Genomic DNA, 13,276 nt, shown 5'->3' on the forward strand with positions numbered 1-13,276 from the left:
TCGGACAAGGGGAGGGGAGGGGGGCTTCTGGCAGTTCTGACTCTGGTTTACCTCTGAAAGCACAACACTGTCTCTCTGCACGGTGGCCTGCAACTCAGACAGTTCGGGACTGGCCCGGCACATAGAGGACATCAGAAAAGAGACACACAAGAAAGTGGAACAACATCTCACCATCGCACTTACCTGCTGCATGCACAAAGTATGCCAAATATAAATCGAGTTCCTTAACAGAAACCCCTATGTGGTGCGGCTGCACACAGAGCCCGGGGTTCGAGCACTGTGGGGACTTTACCAGGCGCTCGCCATCAGTACTTTCGAGCGGAATACCTTTAAATAAAATCACCATAACAAGGTCCAACCTCCAGACTTTATCTGCCTGGCGAAGGCAGTCAATTCTTCGCATCTTGCCTTTCTGGTCTGGGTTGGAAAGAACACAACATGGAGGCTTTTTCCCCGTAACTGTAAGAACAAAATCCTCTCGGTACTCAGGTCGGATGTCTTTCCGTAACTTGGCCAGGAGTCGAGATGCCCACTTCTGCTTGACCTCTGGTTTTTCACTTAGCAACTCATCCTTCACGGCTCTCTCTTCTTCTTTTGACATACGCTTTTCATGTTTTTTGAAGTATTTTCGTTTTCGGGCCTGCAGGTTGAACCATGTGTAGGCGAAGGCTCGGACATGGGGCAGAAGTGCTTCAATGAAAGGATGAAATTCATCCTAGAGAAATGAATGACAACAAAAATATAACTATAATGAAAACAAAAGGAAACAACTTTTCTTCAGATGGTCATTTTAAAAACAAAACAAAACACTGCTTATTTCACTTGAAAGCTGACTCGAGCATTACAGTACCAAAATTACACAGAGGATGCCTATGGGAAGTCTGAGGGGGGAGAAAAGGAAAACTGTCAGTATCATGCCTCATGATCTCAAAAAAGAAAACGGCTAAAAATTTAAAAATCTGTTGGTATGTTCACCAACGTGCACCGGGGTCTCCTGCCAAGCCTAGGTCCCAAGTCCTTTAGATAGTAAGAGAAATATATTGAAATGCTTATAACAATATATAATCTTAACCCTATTTCAAGAAAGGCATATCTAATTTTGCTCCAGCCTTGACCTCACTACTTGTAGTACACCCAGGGCTCGGCCGCCAGATTGGCAAATCCTAAACATTTAGATGCCAGTCAATGTTTATGGAAGTCTAGAAGCAAAAAAAATCATCTCCCCGATCAATGAAAACAAAGACTTTCCCTCTAAAAATACTGCATGGAGACGCTAATCTGTTTCTTAGGCATTTTGGTAACATCTTAATTCCTTCTTAAGGATTACAGTTGCATATAATTTTTTTAGTCAAAAACTTAGAAAAATCTGGCATATGCAAAAGATGAATTTCATATTCTTCAGGCTGAAATAAAAGATCTATTTCCAAGACATACTTGCTGATACTATGGGAATGAAACAAAAAGAAAAAAAAGGGGGGGGGGACAAAGAAAAGCATACATGCCAGAGAGTAAATAGAATGCGTCATTGTGACAACAGGGTTGCAACTAAATACAGTTAATTTTGTAAAATGCCTTCGGTAATAATCATCCCTAAAAAAGAGAATCTTTACTTAATTTTTGAAATTAGTATTTCAGGCTTTTTCTCACAAGGAAATAGAGAACCTGGTACATTTAATGTTTACGAGACTCCAGGAAAACCCCCACAGTTGCCTCTTAAGATTCAAGTAACCCGAAAATAAAATTCAATTTAAAACATTTAAATTTTTCTTACTGTCTTATGAAAATGTTTGATTCTTTAACTTGATATTTGCTTAGGAAATATAAATATAAAATTAAAGAAAAATTAAACAGTAACCTCCACAAAGCTTTCTGAGCACATCTAACTTTTGATTAACCAACCCACACTAATCTTACATAACTTCTCTCTACCGCACAAACCTCCAGAAGATAAATTATTTACTTTCAGATAAATGAGGATAAGAACACCAAAAAGATATTTGATGCCTTTTTTCAAAAGGGTGTAGGACAGACAAATATTATAAAATGCATTCTTTTTCAGTTTGTACTATCCGCCTAAATATATACTTTGGAGGCACAAGTAACTGTAATGTCCAAAATATTATTACTATAAAGAAATTATTAAATTTTTAAATGTTCAAATGTAAACTGAGTGGTTAAAATTGGAAAAAAATTTTGTCAAGTCTGTTAAAATATTATAAATTATAATCAATCATCTGAACACTACATATGACTATTTTTTAAAGTACATATTAATGTAATATATAATAAATCACTTCAATAATTGACATTTATCTTTTTCCTCTCTGAACAAATTTCAGGCTCTGCATTTCAAATTTAGCTTTGAAAACTGCTCTTTTTCAATAAAAATCCAAAAGAGAAGTAGCTTTTCTAACATGTGTGCATTCTTCAAGTGGAGAGGGAGCAGAAAAAAATACAAGAATTATATTATTCTTTACCATAAACATTTTAAATTTCTGATGTTTAAGAATCTTTCTTATTGCCATACTTTAAAAGAGAGAAATGGTGGTGGGGAGGGGGGTGTTTTCAAGTCACAGTTTATCTAATAAGGTATACACCAAACCGCAAAGCATTTCAACATTACTAAATTCTGAGCTCATCCTTGAAATGTTCTAAAATACATAAAATTAAGGTTTGAAACAGTCCTTCACATTGACTTATTTTCTTATATACACAGAACATGCTAGGGACCAAGGCTCTGTGGTATTATGTTAAGAACTCCTAGAGTCTACCTTAACTACAAAGTGAGCTTTCACCAAAAGGAAGATTTCATCTTAAAATCTCAGGCCTGTTTTATAAAGCAAAGAACAACTAAGTTCCAAACAATTCACATTTATGTTAAAATGGTATCTTATTCAAAAGCTTCATTAATAAGAATAAGCCTTGCCTAAAAAAGACATTCTAATATGGCATTTAAGTGTCTGAAGAGGCTCCTAGTATGCTTCTCACAGAACTGCGAACCGCGTTCATTCGTGTTCATTTTGTTTACCTGCCAACCAAATGCCTATATATCTCATCATAAAAACATAAAAACCCTCAAATGAGGACAACCATGTCAACTAATCATTAAGAATAATCTAAGTCCCCAATTGTGCATCAAAAGTATTTACAACTTATTACTCCCCAAAGGTTTCAAGAACGTGCCAATAAAAGTGCACAACATTTTGTATAACTTTACTCACATGTACTATTAAAGAGCTAGTCATCTTTCTCAACTCACAATTAGAAGTAGTCCAGATCATCAAAAGTAAAGAAAATCATTAACTTGCAGGAAATGTCGAGGCCCAGCATAAATTAATTTTTTAAAAAAGTAAGCCCCTATAAATCATGTTGCTGCACATACTGCCATAAGCTACGTACTATTTCAAAATATGCAGGAGACAATAAAGAATATTCTACACGTGCACTCAGTGAGAAAGTTATAGATCATCAATGAAAACAAACCTGAAAACCTGTTTCAAAAGCAGTATGAATTTGAATCAACACCTTAAATGTTGATCTGTTTGTAAGTAAGCCAAGTTTAAGAACCACTGAACGTTGATATTGCTGGAACTACTTTTAAAGGTTCACCTATAAATTTCTACCGGGTTATCATTCTATGGCCAGGTAAACAATTTGGTTATGATACACTTGTATGGACAAAAAGAAGACGGCTGACATTTTCTTGATCAAGTTTTAAAAATTGCATACACGTAGATGGAGTTTATTCTTTCATTTAGAGTATTTCTGTCACTGTGCTTACTGGACTTTCTTCAATGACCAATAAACTACCCAAGTTTTCTTTCTAAAACTGGCTCTACAACTTTATAAGTATTCCAGCAAGTTAAATAAAATTGTTAATCAATTTTTAAAAGAAGAACCCAAAATACGTGGCTCTCATTCACTATTTAAAGTACAATTTCTTCACCAACTGTTACACTAAGTGTTTCTTTTACTGGTGTTTCCAGAAGAAGGCCTAGTGAATGTATCAATCACACTGCCAAATATGTTTAAAAAAAAAAACAAACTTTCTTAATGTGATAATAGCTTGTGAACCAAGAGAATCCGGCTTTGTCAGGTACCTGACTATGTCCTGGGCCTGCTTGGATACACAGGTATCCTCATATATGCACCAACACAAAATATAAATTTTTCTCTGCAGAGCTCACTTGAGAAGACACTCCTGTGTCTGCTAAGGTCATGCCCCACCATTGCAGCACCCTGGTATTGTCTACAAGTTCTCTATGTTGCAAACTTCTGCCAGCAAGAACTTCAGCCTTTGAATCTCAGCATTTCCACTGTAGTCATAACTCATTCAAATTCTCTTATACTTTGCATCTTATCCATATGCAATTGTGAACCTTGCCAGAAGTGGTTGGAAAAGTTTCATTCCATACTTCCACAAGTTACTAAAATAGGAACTTTGGAAGTTTGTTAGGGAAAAAATAAAAAACTTTTACAGTAACTAAAAGCAACTGCTATCCATTACTAATGCTAGGCCTAAATCCCAAACAGACCATTTCTACATAAAAGATGCATTTAAGAGTCTTCTGAGATCAAATAACGAGTATTATTCTTGTTAGATATTGCAATAAGGCTGTCATGTGAGAAATAAATCCAGAATCTAGAGAGGAAAAGGAAAAAATTATTGATACTTTCTAACCTTCCATAAAGTATTCCAGTTAAACCGTTATCTCCTGCTAAATGAAAGCAGTAAGTGGTAGCAGGTTTTTTAAGGGAGTGGTAAATAAACATTTTACTTGAAGCATACAACTTCATGTAGGTGATTAATGGTCAGATCGCAATGTACCAAAACAGTATGAAAGCTCACACTTTTTTCCAAAAATTTTCTTCAGCGCAAAATCACTTTGACTACATGCCTTTTAGTCAAAGAAAATAAATAATATATTCAAAAGGGACCAGATTTGGAGCCGTGGAGTAGCAATATTTTGCCTAGGGGTGGTGCAGACAAGAGAGGGATGGAAAGGGAGGGCATGGGAAGGAGGGGCGGGGGTGGGGGGGCGAGAGAGACCCACGCTCTGAGCAGAGTCGGAGGGGAAAAGTTGCCCCCGTCCTGCGCGCGGAGCTGCCCAAGTCCCGCGGCGGCGGTGGCGGGAGGCGGCGGGGGGAGCGGCGTCCGGCCTGGGGTTGCTGCTCGGGCTCGCGGCCGGGAGCCCAACTCCGCCCGGCGCTCCCCGGCCCGCGCGGCCCTCGGCCTCCGGCGCTCGCCGCCCTGCGCAGCGTGGGCTCGTCCCGACAGCGAAACTTTCACTCGGGAAAGCGAGCGGGCGTTGAGCTGCGAGGACGCAGGCTCCACCCGGCCGGCGCGGGGGGACGCGCTTCCACGCAGCCCTGCTCCGCCGAGCCCGGGGGCCGGCTCGCCGCCGCCCGCCCGCGTCGGAGGGGCGCTGTCCCGGCCGGGCCCGGGACGCCGGCCCGCGTCCCTCCCGCGGCCGGACCCCAAAGGCTGACAAACAATAAACAAAGTAAGAGTTTAGGGAGGCTGCCGCGGCGCGGGCTCCGCGCGCGGGCCGTGGACGCAGGGTCATGACTTCTCCCGCACCCGGGGCTTTCAGCTGCCCCGAGCGTGCGGGGTGTGCGGTGGGCTCCGTCGGCGGCCCCCTCCCCGGGAGCCGCGGAACTACAGAAACCGGCCTGCCGGCTGCAGAAACGCTGAGTCCAGATTTCAGCGCGTCATGGGCTGCAACCCCGCCGAAACACGTGCGGGGCGTCCGAAAACACCGCCGTTCCGCAGTCAGTCGCCCCGATATTAATTAACGCATTAATAAGAGGGCGCCATTAGCCATGTGCCCACACAAATGGCCGTGCAAGAGGAATGCACCCGCATGGAAACAAAGTTACTTTCTTAAAGCTATATTTCTCCCCCCCCACACGAGCACACGCGCACACACACGCCGAAACACGCGCAGACACGGGCACACACCAAGACACATGCCCCGGGCCCGGCCGGCGCGACTGTCCCCCGTACCCCGCGCCCAGCCCCAGGTCTACCCCCGCAACCCCGGGCCCCCCCCCTCACCCAACCGCGCCGCATCCAAACAGCTGCTTACCTGGGTGAGACAGAGCGGAGAATACATAACTGCCGGGCGGTGGGGTGTGCGTGTGCGTCTGGGTGTGCGGTTTGGAGGTGTGCGTGAGTGCGGGTGAGAAAGGAGAAAGAGGGAGAGAGGAAGAGAGAGAGAGAGAAGGGGGGAGAAAAAAAATCAAGCCTGCTTCTTGCGTTCACATTTCCAACTCGGCTCAACTGCAGCCAGCCAGCCAGCGCGATTGCCGCTCCATGAGCTGAACTTTAACCCCGCCTAGAGTTTCCCTACACTCCACTATACATGTCTACTGTACGCGGGCGTTAAAGGCATAGCGCACCCTTTCCCGCTCCCGCGCCCGCCCGGCCGGGTGCCCGCGAGCTGCCCGCGCGCCCGCCTCCGCCTCCGCTCTGCACCGCACCGCACAGCCGCCGCCCGCTCGCGCCGCCGCCGGGGGGGGGGGGGGTGCGTGGGGGAGGGGGCGGCTGCGGCGCCGCGCGGCCAGCCGGGTCCCGAGCCTCCGCGGCCGCTCGCGCTCGCTCGCTCGCTCCCTCTCTCGCTCCCTCGCTCGCAGGCTCTCTCGCTCCCTCTGCCCCCCCCCGCCCCCGCTTCCCCGCTCAGCGCATTACTGGGTAACGCAGTGAGGAGCAGTTACAGTCTGTACTCCCGGGCAGCTATAGGCTGCCACAGGATGTGCTTAAGCAAACAAAACTACTTTTCCTCATCCCCATCCCCCAAGCCCCGCCGCAGACCTTCGCGGACCTCGGTGGAGGACTTGGGCAACTTTGCCAGGTTGCCCTGCGCTCCCGGTTCACTGTGTGGGGCACGGAGAAAACCGAGGAGAAGGCCGGGGTGCAAATTTGCATGTATGCAAATTTTTAAAAAAATCAGACCTCCTAGGTAACTTTTTTTCCCCCCTCTGAAATGCGGTACGGCTCAAAGCATTGTAATCTCTCCAACGGAGCTTTCTGTGGGAATAGATCGTCGGTAGAGGTAATTATGCACAAAATCCTGCAAACTTTGTGCAGCTTCAGTCCTATGGCATTCAGAAGCGGGGGTGGTGGGGAATAATTTCACACAGAAGAGTCACCGGATTTGGGGGGTGGGGGGGGTTGTCTGGAGAAAAGGAGGCGGAGATTAATGAGCGTTCTCCCTCCCAGGACTGTGAAACTAGTGGGTCTGAACACAGACGCCATAGAAAAAAGTTCTATCACGTTCAGAAACAACAGTGGTTTAACTGTGACATCTTTTTTCTTTTTAGGAGAAACAAAAAATGTGAAAGGGATGTCCCCTAAGGGAAGGGAGATATTCTGGTCCACAAACGCGTGCCCAAAACTGGACACAGGCTATCATTACCGTCCCTGTTCCTGGGACACCTCTGGAAGGGTGCCTTTTAAGAATCCCCTCTTTTTTCCTCCCCCAGGTAATCGTTCTTAAAATGGAAAAGAGCTTCCTGCAATTATTTTAGGTTTGGTAAAGTATTGTTTTGGCAGAAAAAAGGGGTGGTTTTTAGGGTTTGGCAAGTTGCCAATAAGCCTGCTTTTCCAGTTTTTTTAACCTCATATTTTTTTCTCCAGGCTTTCCTCCCTGATGGAAAGAAAGAAAGAAAGAAGCCAAACAAACCAAAAAACCCCTTCTTCCTTCTGATCCCCATCCCATCCCCTCCTCCTCATCTTCCTCACTCTAGTTTGCAAGCCTGCTGCATCTGAGAATCCTCAAAATTCCAAAAGGAACGATCAGGGTGAAAGGCACTGGCACACAGACAGGAGAATCTGCACCTTTTGGGAGAGGTTACATAGCCAGGGAGCCTCTGAAGAGAGGAAACTCCTGTAGGAATGCCCACTCTGCAGGTGAGTGTGAGGTGACATGCTAAGGTCACTCTCATCCAGACTATGCTCCCCCACCGCACGCCCTCCCCTTTTTTAAGTAAGGAGCAAGAAATATGTTACTGGACAAAGCAAAATACAGTCCTCTGAAGTATTCTGCATTTGTCTAAAATCATTTGATGCTTCTTCTCCAGTTACTTTATGGCTAAAAGAATTTCTGAATGCTCAAGACCCATGTTCACATACTCTGCTCCTAAATATCCTTGGAAGTCTCTGAAATTATTTATTAAGGGACGAGGGGAGATAATGACTTAAATCTTTAATGAGAGAGTCCCATTTTCCCCGAACTAAACAACTGCTTTCCCTTGGTTCCTCTTTAATTTCAGTAGAAGAGAAACGTCCTAAAAGCTAAGCTGAGTTACAGAGACAACCTCCCTGGCCACAAAAACCTTTGCTGGGATCTATAACTTCAACTCGCTCCAAGTTTCCTCGATAGAAGTTTCTGGCGGACGGTCCCAACATGTAACTGAGGCACAGTGAGAAGTTATTGTTCCGTGTGTGTTCTTGGGAAGCTCTCTTCCAGAGCAGATTAAAATCTTTTTTTTTTTTTTTCTGTATTAAAAGATAGACTTCACATCTGCCTCTTTCCAAAACAAGAAAGATTCTTACTTTTAACTGAATCTCAAGAAAGAGAAAAGGAATTTTTTTAAAAAGACTGGCACATCGCCCTGGTTTTTAAAAATAGGGGAAAGTAATTTAATGCTGATATTTCTAGTTTAAAAACTTCTTTTGTTGCAGCAGTGAATGTGCCCGCGATTTCCAGCTTTCTGCGGTTAGCAATATTATCTTAAGTAACTTTTGGCGCCCTTCGTAAGACTTTTGGATATGGGACGATTGTTTGCGCCCTCTAGGCAAGGGCTGGATCCAAGTTCAGCACCAAAGCCCTTCACATCCGCTCCTGCTTTCTCTCCTATCTCCGCCAGCTCCCGCTCCCTCCCCCGCGGGGTGGGGGGGGGAGGCGGGGGAAACACTACAAAGCACAGTTCCAACTACAGCCTTTGGAAACAAGACTGAGAAAAATACAGTAGAAGAGTTACAGTTACAGAAAGGCTTCTGGTAACTTTCTCTCCAACAGGCATAAATTTAAACACACACACAAAGAAACAGATGTTCCTCAAAGGGCAGTCTGGGGGTAAAAAACATTTCCAACTCTTTCCCCTCTTCCCAAGTTGCAAAAGTAAATCCTTGTCCAGAGTTCACAAAGATACCAAGACACTTGAGCGAGAGCAGGGGTGGAAGGAGGAGAGAAGGAAGAAAGGACCGTAGAGAGAACAGTTGTAGGAAACAGGTGAAGTACAAAAGCTAGTTTACTGCAATCATATAAATGACCCATTGTTAGGAAGGATAAACCCCTTATTGGAAATAACCGCTCCAATCATTTATTTTGCAAGTGCTAGGAGGCTGCCTTGAAATGGGATTGTCTTTGCGCAAAGGAGCCTCCTGTCATGCTCTCTGCTATCCATATTCTTCCTGGCACAGAGCCCAGCCTTGCATTTACTGTGTTTTATTTGCAGAAATGTTACCTTGCCAGCTTTAGTGAAATCCTCTTAGATATATAAATTACGTCAATAAGGTTTCACTTATATGTATAGCTCAAATACTTCTCATTTTGGAGGTTACTTGATAGGAAGATCTTAATATGATTTAGATTTTAATGCCCCAAGCAGTAAAGATAAAATTGGGGTTCATAAGTGACAATGCCATTAACTCTGTAGTTCTTACCAGGACTAACTTTATCACTAGCATTTTCCAATATTTTTCTCTAGTTTTTTGACCTGCTGGTCACTTGTGTGCAGATTTTTCTTAGATGCATATAATACGAAATTGAATAATGTTGCTGAACTGAGCATCCAAGTGGATTTTAACGTCAAATTTCCAAACCAGATTTGATTAGAAGGCCGAAAGCCTTGGGAAATAGCTCGATAGGAATTTAATCCAAAGATGAGAAAGAGCACATACTATTTTCTATTCACTTCCCAACAGAATTAGGTGTCTACAATGCTCAGAGGGAAGGAAGAGATGGATGTACTTTAGTCAGAGGCTGCCAGTTACTGTCTCCAAGACAAGCTACTGCAGTTGGTTTCCACTGGATTGGTATCAAAGACTTGTCCAAGAGGCCAGCCTCCAACTAAGAGTTAGCAAGTCAGCAATCTTCCACACACACCCTCCACAGGGGTTGTTGTGGTAACAAGAACAAATGTGAACTTGGCCAGTTTTAATATCCTATTTGCTACTGACCATATATTTAAACAGCAGAATTCAAGGAAAGTGGAGAAAACACACACTCTCTCTCCCCCTCTTCCTTTCAAATGTATAAAACAGCTGTCAGTCCACCTGTGAAACATTCTCTCTCTCTTAAAACTGTTGTTTAGAGTTCAAGAAGAGAGGCTTTCCTATTCCTTCCAAGTACTTGAAACGTCAAAGCTTCTAAGATAACCAGGGAAGTTCTGCAATGCTGCGTATTCAATATGTTACTTCCCAGAGCTCAATACCATCCTGTAGCTCAGGCAAGTTTTTAAGCCACGCATTTTTAAAAGTTGACCCTCCCCTTCCACAACAGTCAACAGCTTCCCCGAATTTAAAAATAATAATGCAAAGTTAATTTTTCTCTAGAAGAATTTTTCTAACTTTTTCTGAAAGCCAGTTAAGGAGGCATTACACTTTATGCAAAAATTCCCGGTTTTTTTTCTCTTAAACTCAAAAACTCTTTCCTATTGTGCTTGCTAAATCCGGAAGAGCTTGTAGCTTTGACAGCTTGAACCACACCATCCCCTTCAGAGCCGCAGAGAACTTCAGATCTTTTCTGCCCCGCCCCCTCTGGCTACTGAGAACCATTGTACACCCAAGCCTCCTCATGATTGGATAAGGCTTTTGTCAATCTTCCATGTTGTCCCATTGATTAGAGGATCGAATCGTCAATTATTCTCCGGGTCCAGACATTTCTTTTCGAGTTAGGTTGACTGCTGAGGCCAGACGTCTTTTTACAGAACAGAGCACGTACAGGATTTTTCCCCCCCTTCTGGAATCGAGCAAGCGCTAGGAGGAAAAAAATCTGTCAAGCTCAGCAATTTTTTCAAATCTCGGGGTTAAAAAAAAAAAAAAAAAGGAAACCCGGTCTTTGATGCACATAGCAAAAAAGAAAAAAGAAAGAAAGAAAAAAGCCATCCACAAAGCTACGTCTTTAAAACAAAACCATCACAATAGACATTCACCCAGCAATCACTAAAACGCATATGCAAGCCAGAGAAATTTTAAAGTCTTAGCCATTAAACAAAATCATTCTGCCATTATTGTTGTTTATAAAACACACATCGTATAAACGCAAAATAGAAAGTTTAAGATGTACCACGTACCATTGCAATGTAAAAAGAGTACGTGAGAAACTTTAAAATGTTCAGACGAATTGCTTCATTTGTTGTCCCCCTTTTTATGCATTAAAAAAAAAATCTAAATAAACTTGGAACCGTTGAAAACCCGGAAGAGATTTTTTTTTAAAGCTGTTGGCCAATTGCAGGCTTCTTGGAGATTTTTTTTTTTTTTTTAACTCCAAATCAGAAGGCTTTTGCAATAGCAATGCGCTCTCTCTGCCTCTCTCACTGTCTCTCTCCTCTTTTGATAGCAATCCAACCCGGGCTGGCTGGTTCTCAGATTCTCTCTGGTTTTGTCTTGTGTGCTTTGGATTGTACGAGACTTTGCAGAAGTTGCAATCGATTCGCAGTCCCTCTCTCCTCTCCCTACCCCCTTGTTTATTTCCGCAATCGGTGCAATTTGCATAGTAACCACGCACGAGGCGCCGGGCGGCTGCCTGCGGAGGGGGCCAGGAGGGGGCAGGGAAAAGGCCTTGCCCCCTTCTCCCCTCCTCCCGTCTCTCTCCCCGCCAGTCTCCTCCTCCCCCACGGTGCGTGGCCAATAGGAGCCCCGGCATTCAGCGCAAGCTCCGGTCGGGACACCGTTCGGAAGAAAAGCCCCTGTGTTACTAGGCCCTGCTCGCAAGATCGTATTTTTTGGCGCGGTAGAAGTTCCCCTGCTTGCGGACCTCGCCGCCGGTACTAGGGAATATGTGAGGATAAAGTACATTTGCCTGCGGTTGTGCGGGTTTTGCACGTTTTAATCAAGTCTGCACACCTGCTTTCTCGGTTTCTTTTTCCACAGCCTCTCGTGAGTTATTAGGCTAGTTCATGATGGTTAGTGAGAGATTTAACCTTTATTTGCACTGGTGTAGACCAAGAGTTAAAGATCCTCTTTGGTGCATTAAATCACGAGAGTGCAAAATGTCACAGAGAACTTGCAGTGAAATAAAGCTTCTACTCCAGATTCTGAAAGGAAAAGACTGGCTCTGCTCACTGCAGATGACTGGCCATAAAATTGTTAGGTGGGCTCCGTCAAGAATAAAGTTGTTCCTTTAAAGCAGGAGATGCAGTGAAATTCTACCTTAATTGCCAAGCATCTACTATGTCAATATCCTTACAAAACCAGGATTCACAAAGTTTGACGCCCCCCTTCACCTCCCATCGCCCCAAGAGAAGGGTTGTGTTCAGACGTTTGAAATGGGGAGGAGGGAGGCTGTTAATGTAACTATTGGAACATTAAGCACCTCATCTAACAGATTCATCTTGTTTCCTTAACCCGGGCTCTTTAAGACCATTTCAATGTCAATCTTTGATGTGTTTGTTTTAAACAACAGACTATCCCTTGGTGCAGTGGTGGTGCGGGAAGACGGCTCTAAAGGAAGGGAGTGTCCCTTTAAATGGAAAGCATCACACCAGAGCTCTTGCGTTTGTTTGCTTTGCGTCAGTTAAGTAGCTTTAGACGTTTTGCTGAATAACTGAGTTACAGGAAAATGTGTGCTTAGCTCACTTGATAAAAATTATCCAATAAGAAGTCAAGAGGAATAGGAAGCAACCTGGTGGTTGTCTGATTTTCTCAACTGTCCTTGGTGAAGGTACCTATTAATTAATAACAGGACCTCGCACAGTTAAATTAGAGGTTAGAGAAACCTTCTATTTTGTTTTGAACCGCATTTTTTGGCTTTAGGCTTGCACTTTACGACAAGCTAACTGATGCAGCATTACTGAAAGGTATGGTTCTGTGGCCATCGGTGGTGGTAGACAAGCTTTGCTGTCCTGGTCTGCCTCTTACAGATTCAGATACTGTCTTGCTCTAGAAAGTCTGTGGCATTTAATCCTGGCCCCCTCTCCTAAGGATCCATTTCAGCTTGGCATACTGCTTTCACTCTAGAAGTACTACACTTAATGGGATATAGTAGCTTAAGTAAAAAGAAAAAAAAAATGTTTTTAAGGAACTCAAAAAACTTCTAGGCTTGTTCAA

General features: G+C 43.8%; 1 protein-coding gene and 1 long non-coding RNA gene across 8 annotated transcripts in view; one reads left to right on the forward strand and one right to left on the reverse strand.

Moving 5' to 3' along the window:
• Positions 1-11,376, reverse strand: part of NFIA (nuclear factor I A) — a 364,677-nt gene extending 353,301 nt beyond the window's left edge. For 2 of the 6 annotated variants that reach the window (XM_032303340.1, XM_032303342.1), the window contains exons 1-2: positions 6,090-6,490; positions 184-715 (exon numbers count right to left, since the gene is read on the reverse strand). In XM_032303340.1, the coding sequence (XP_032159231.1) occupies positions 184-715; positions 6,090-6,116 (559 nt within the window). In that variant the 5' untranslated portion in view covers positions 6,117-6,490. Of the gene's footprint in view, positions 1-183; positions 716-6,089; positions 6,495-11,301 lie in introns of those variants that run through there. The other 4 variants (XM_032303341.1, XM_032303339.1, XM_032303343.1 and 1 more) reach the window with 4 other exon arrangements.
• Positions 6,527-11,053, forward strand: LOC116567950. 2 transcript variants are annotated; one of them, XR_004276443.1, is made up of 4 exons: positions 6,527-7,055; positions 7,324-7,485; positions 7,640-7,912; positions 8,275-11,053. It is a non-coding gene; the product is annotated as an uncharacterized LOC116567950 (long non-coding RNA). The 2 variants fall into 2 exon arrangements; XR_004276444.1 differs by having other exon boundaries at positions 8,278-11,053.
• Positions 11,377-13,276: the final 1,900 nt, after the last annotated feature.

This window comes from Mustela erminea, chromosome 10 (assembly GCF_009829155.1).
Source record: "Mustela erminea isolate mMusErm1 chromosome 10, mMusErm1.Pri, whole genome shotgun sequence".
NCBI classification, from domain to species: domain Eukaryota; kingdom Metazoa; phylum Chordata; class Mammalia; order Carnivora; family Mustelidae; genus Mustela; species Mustela erminea.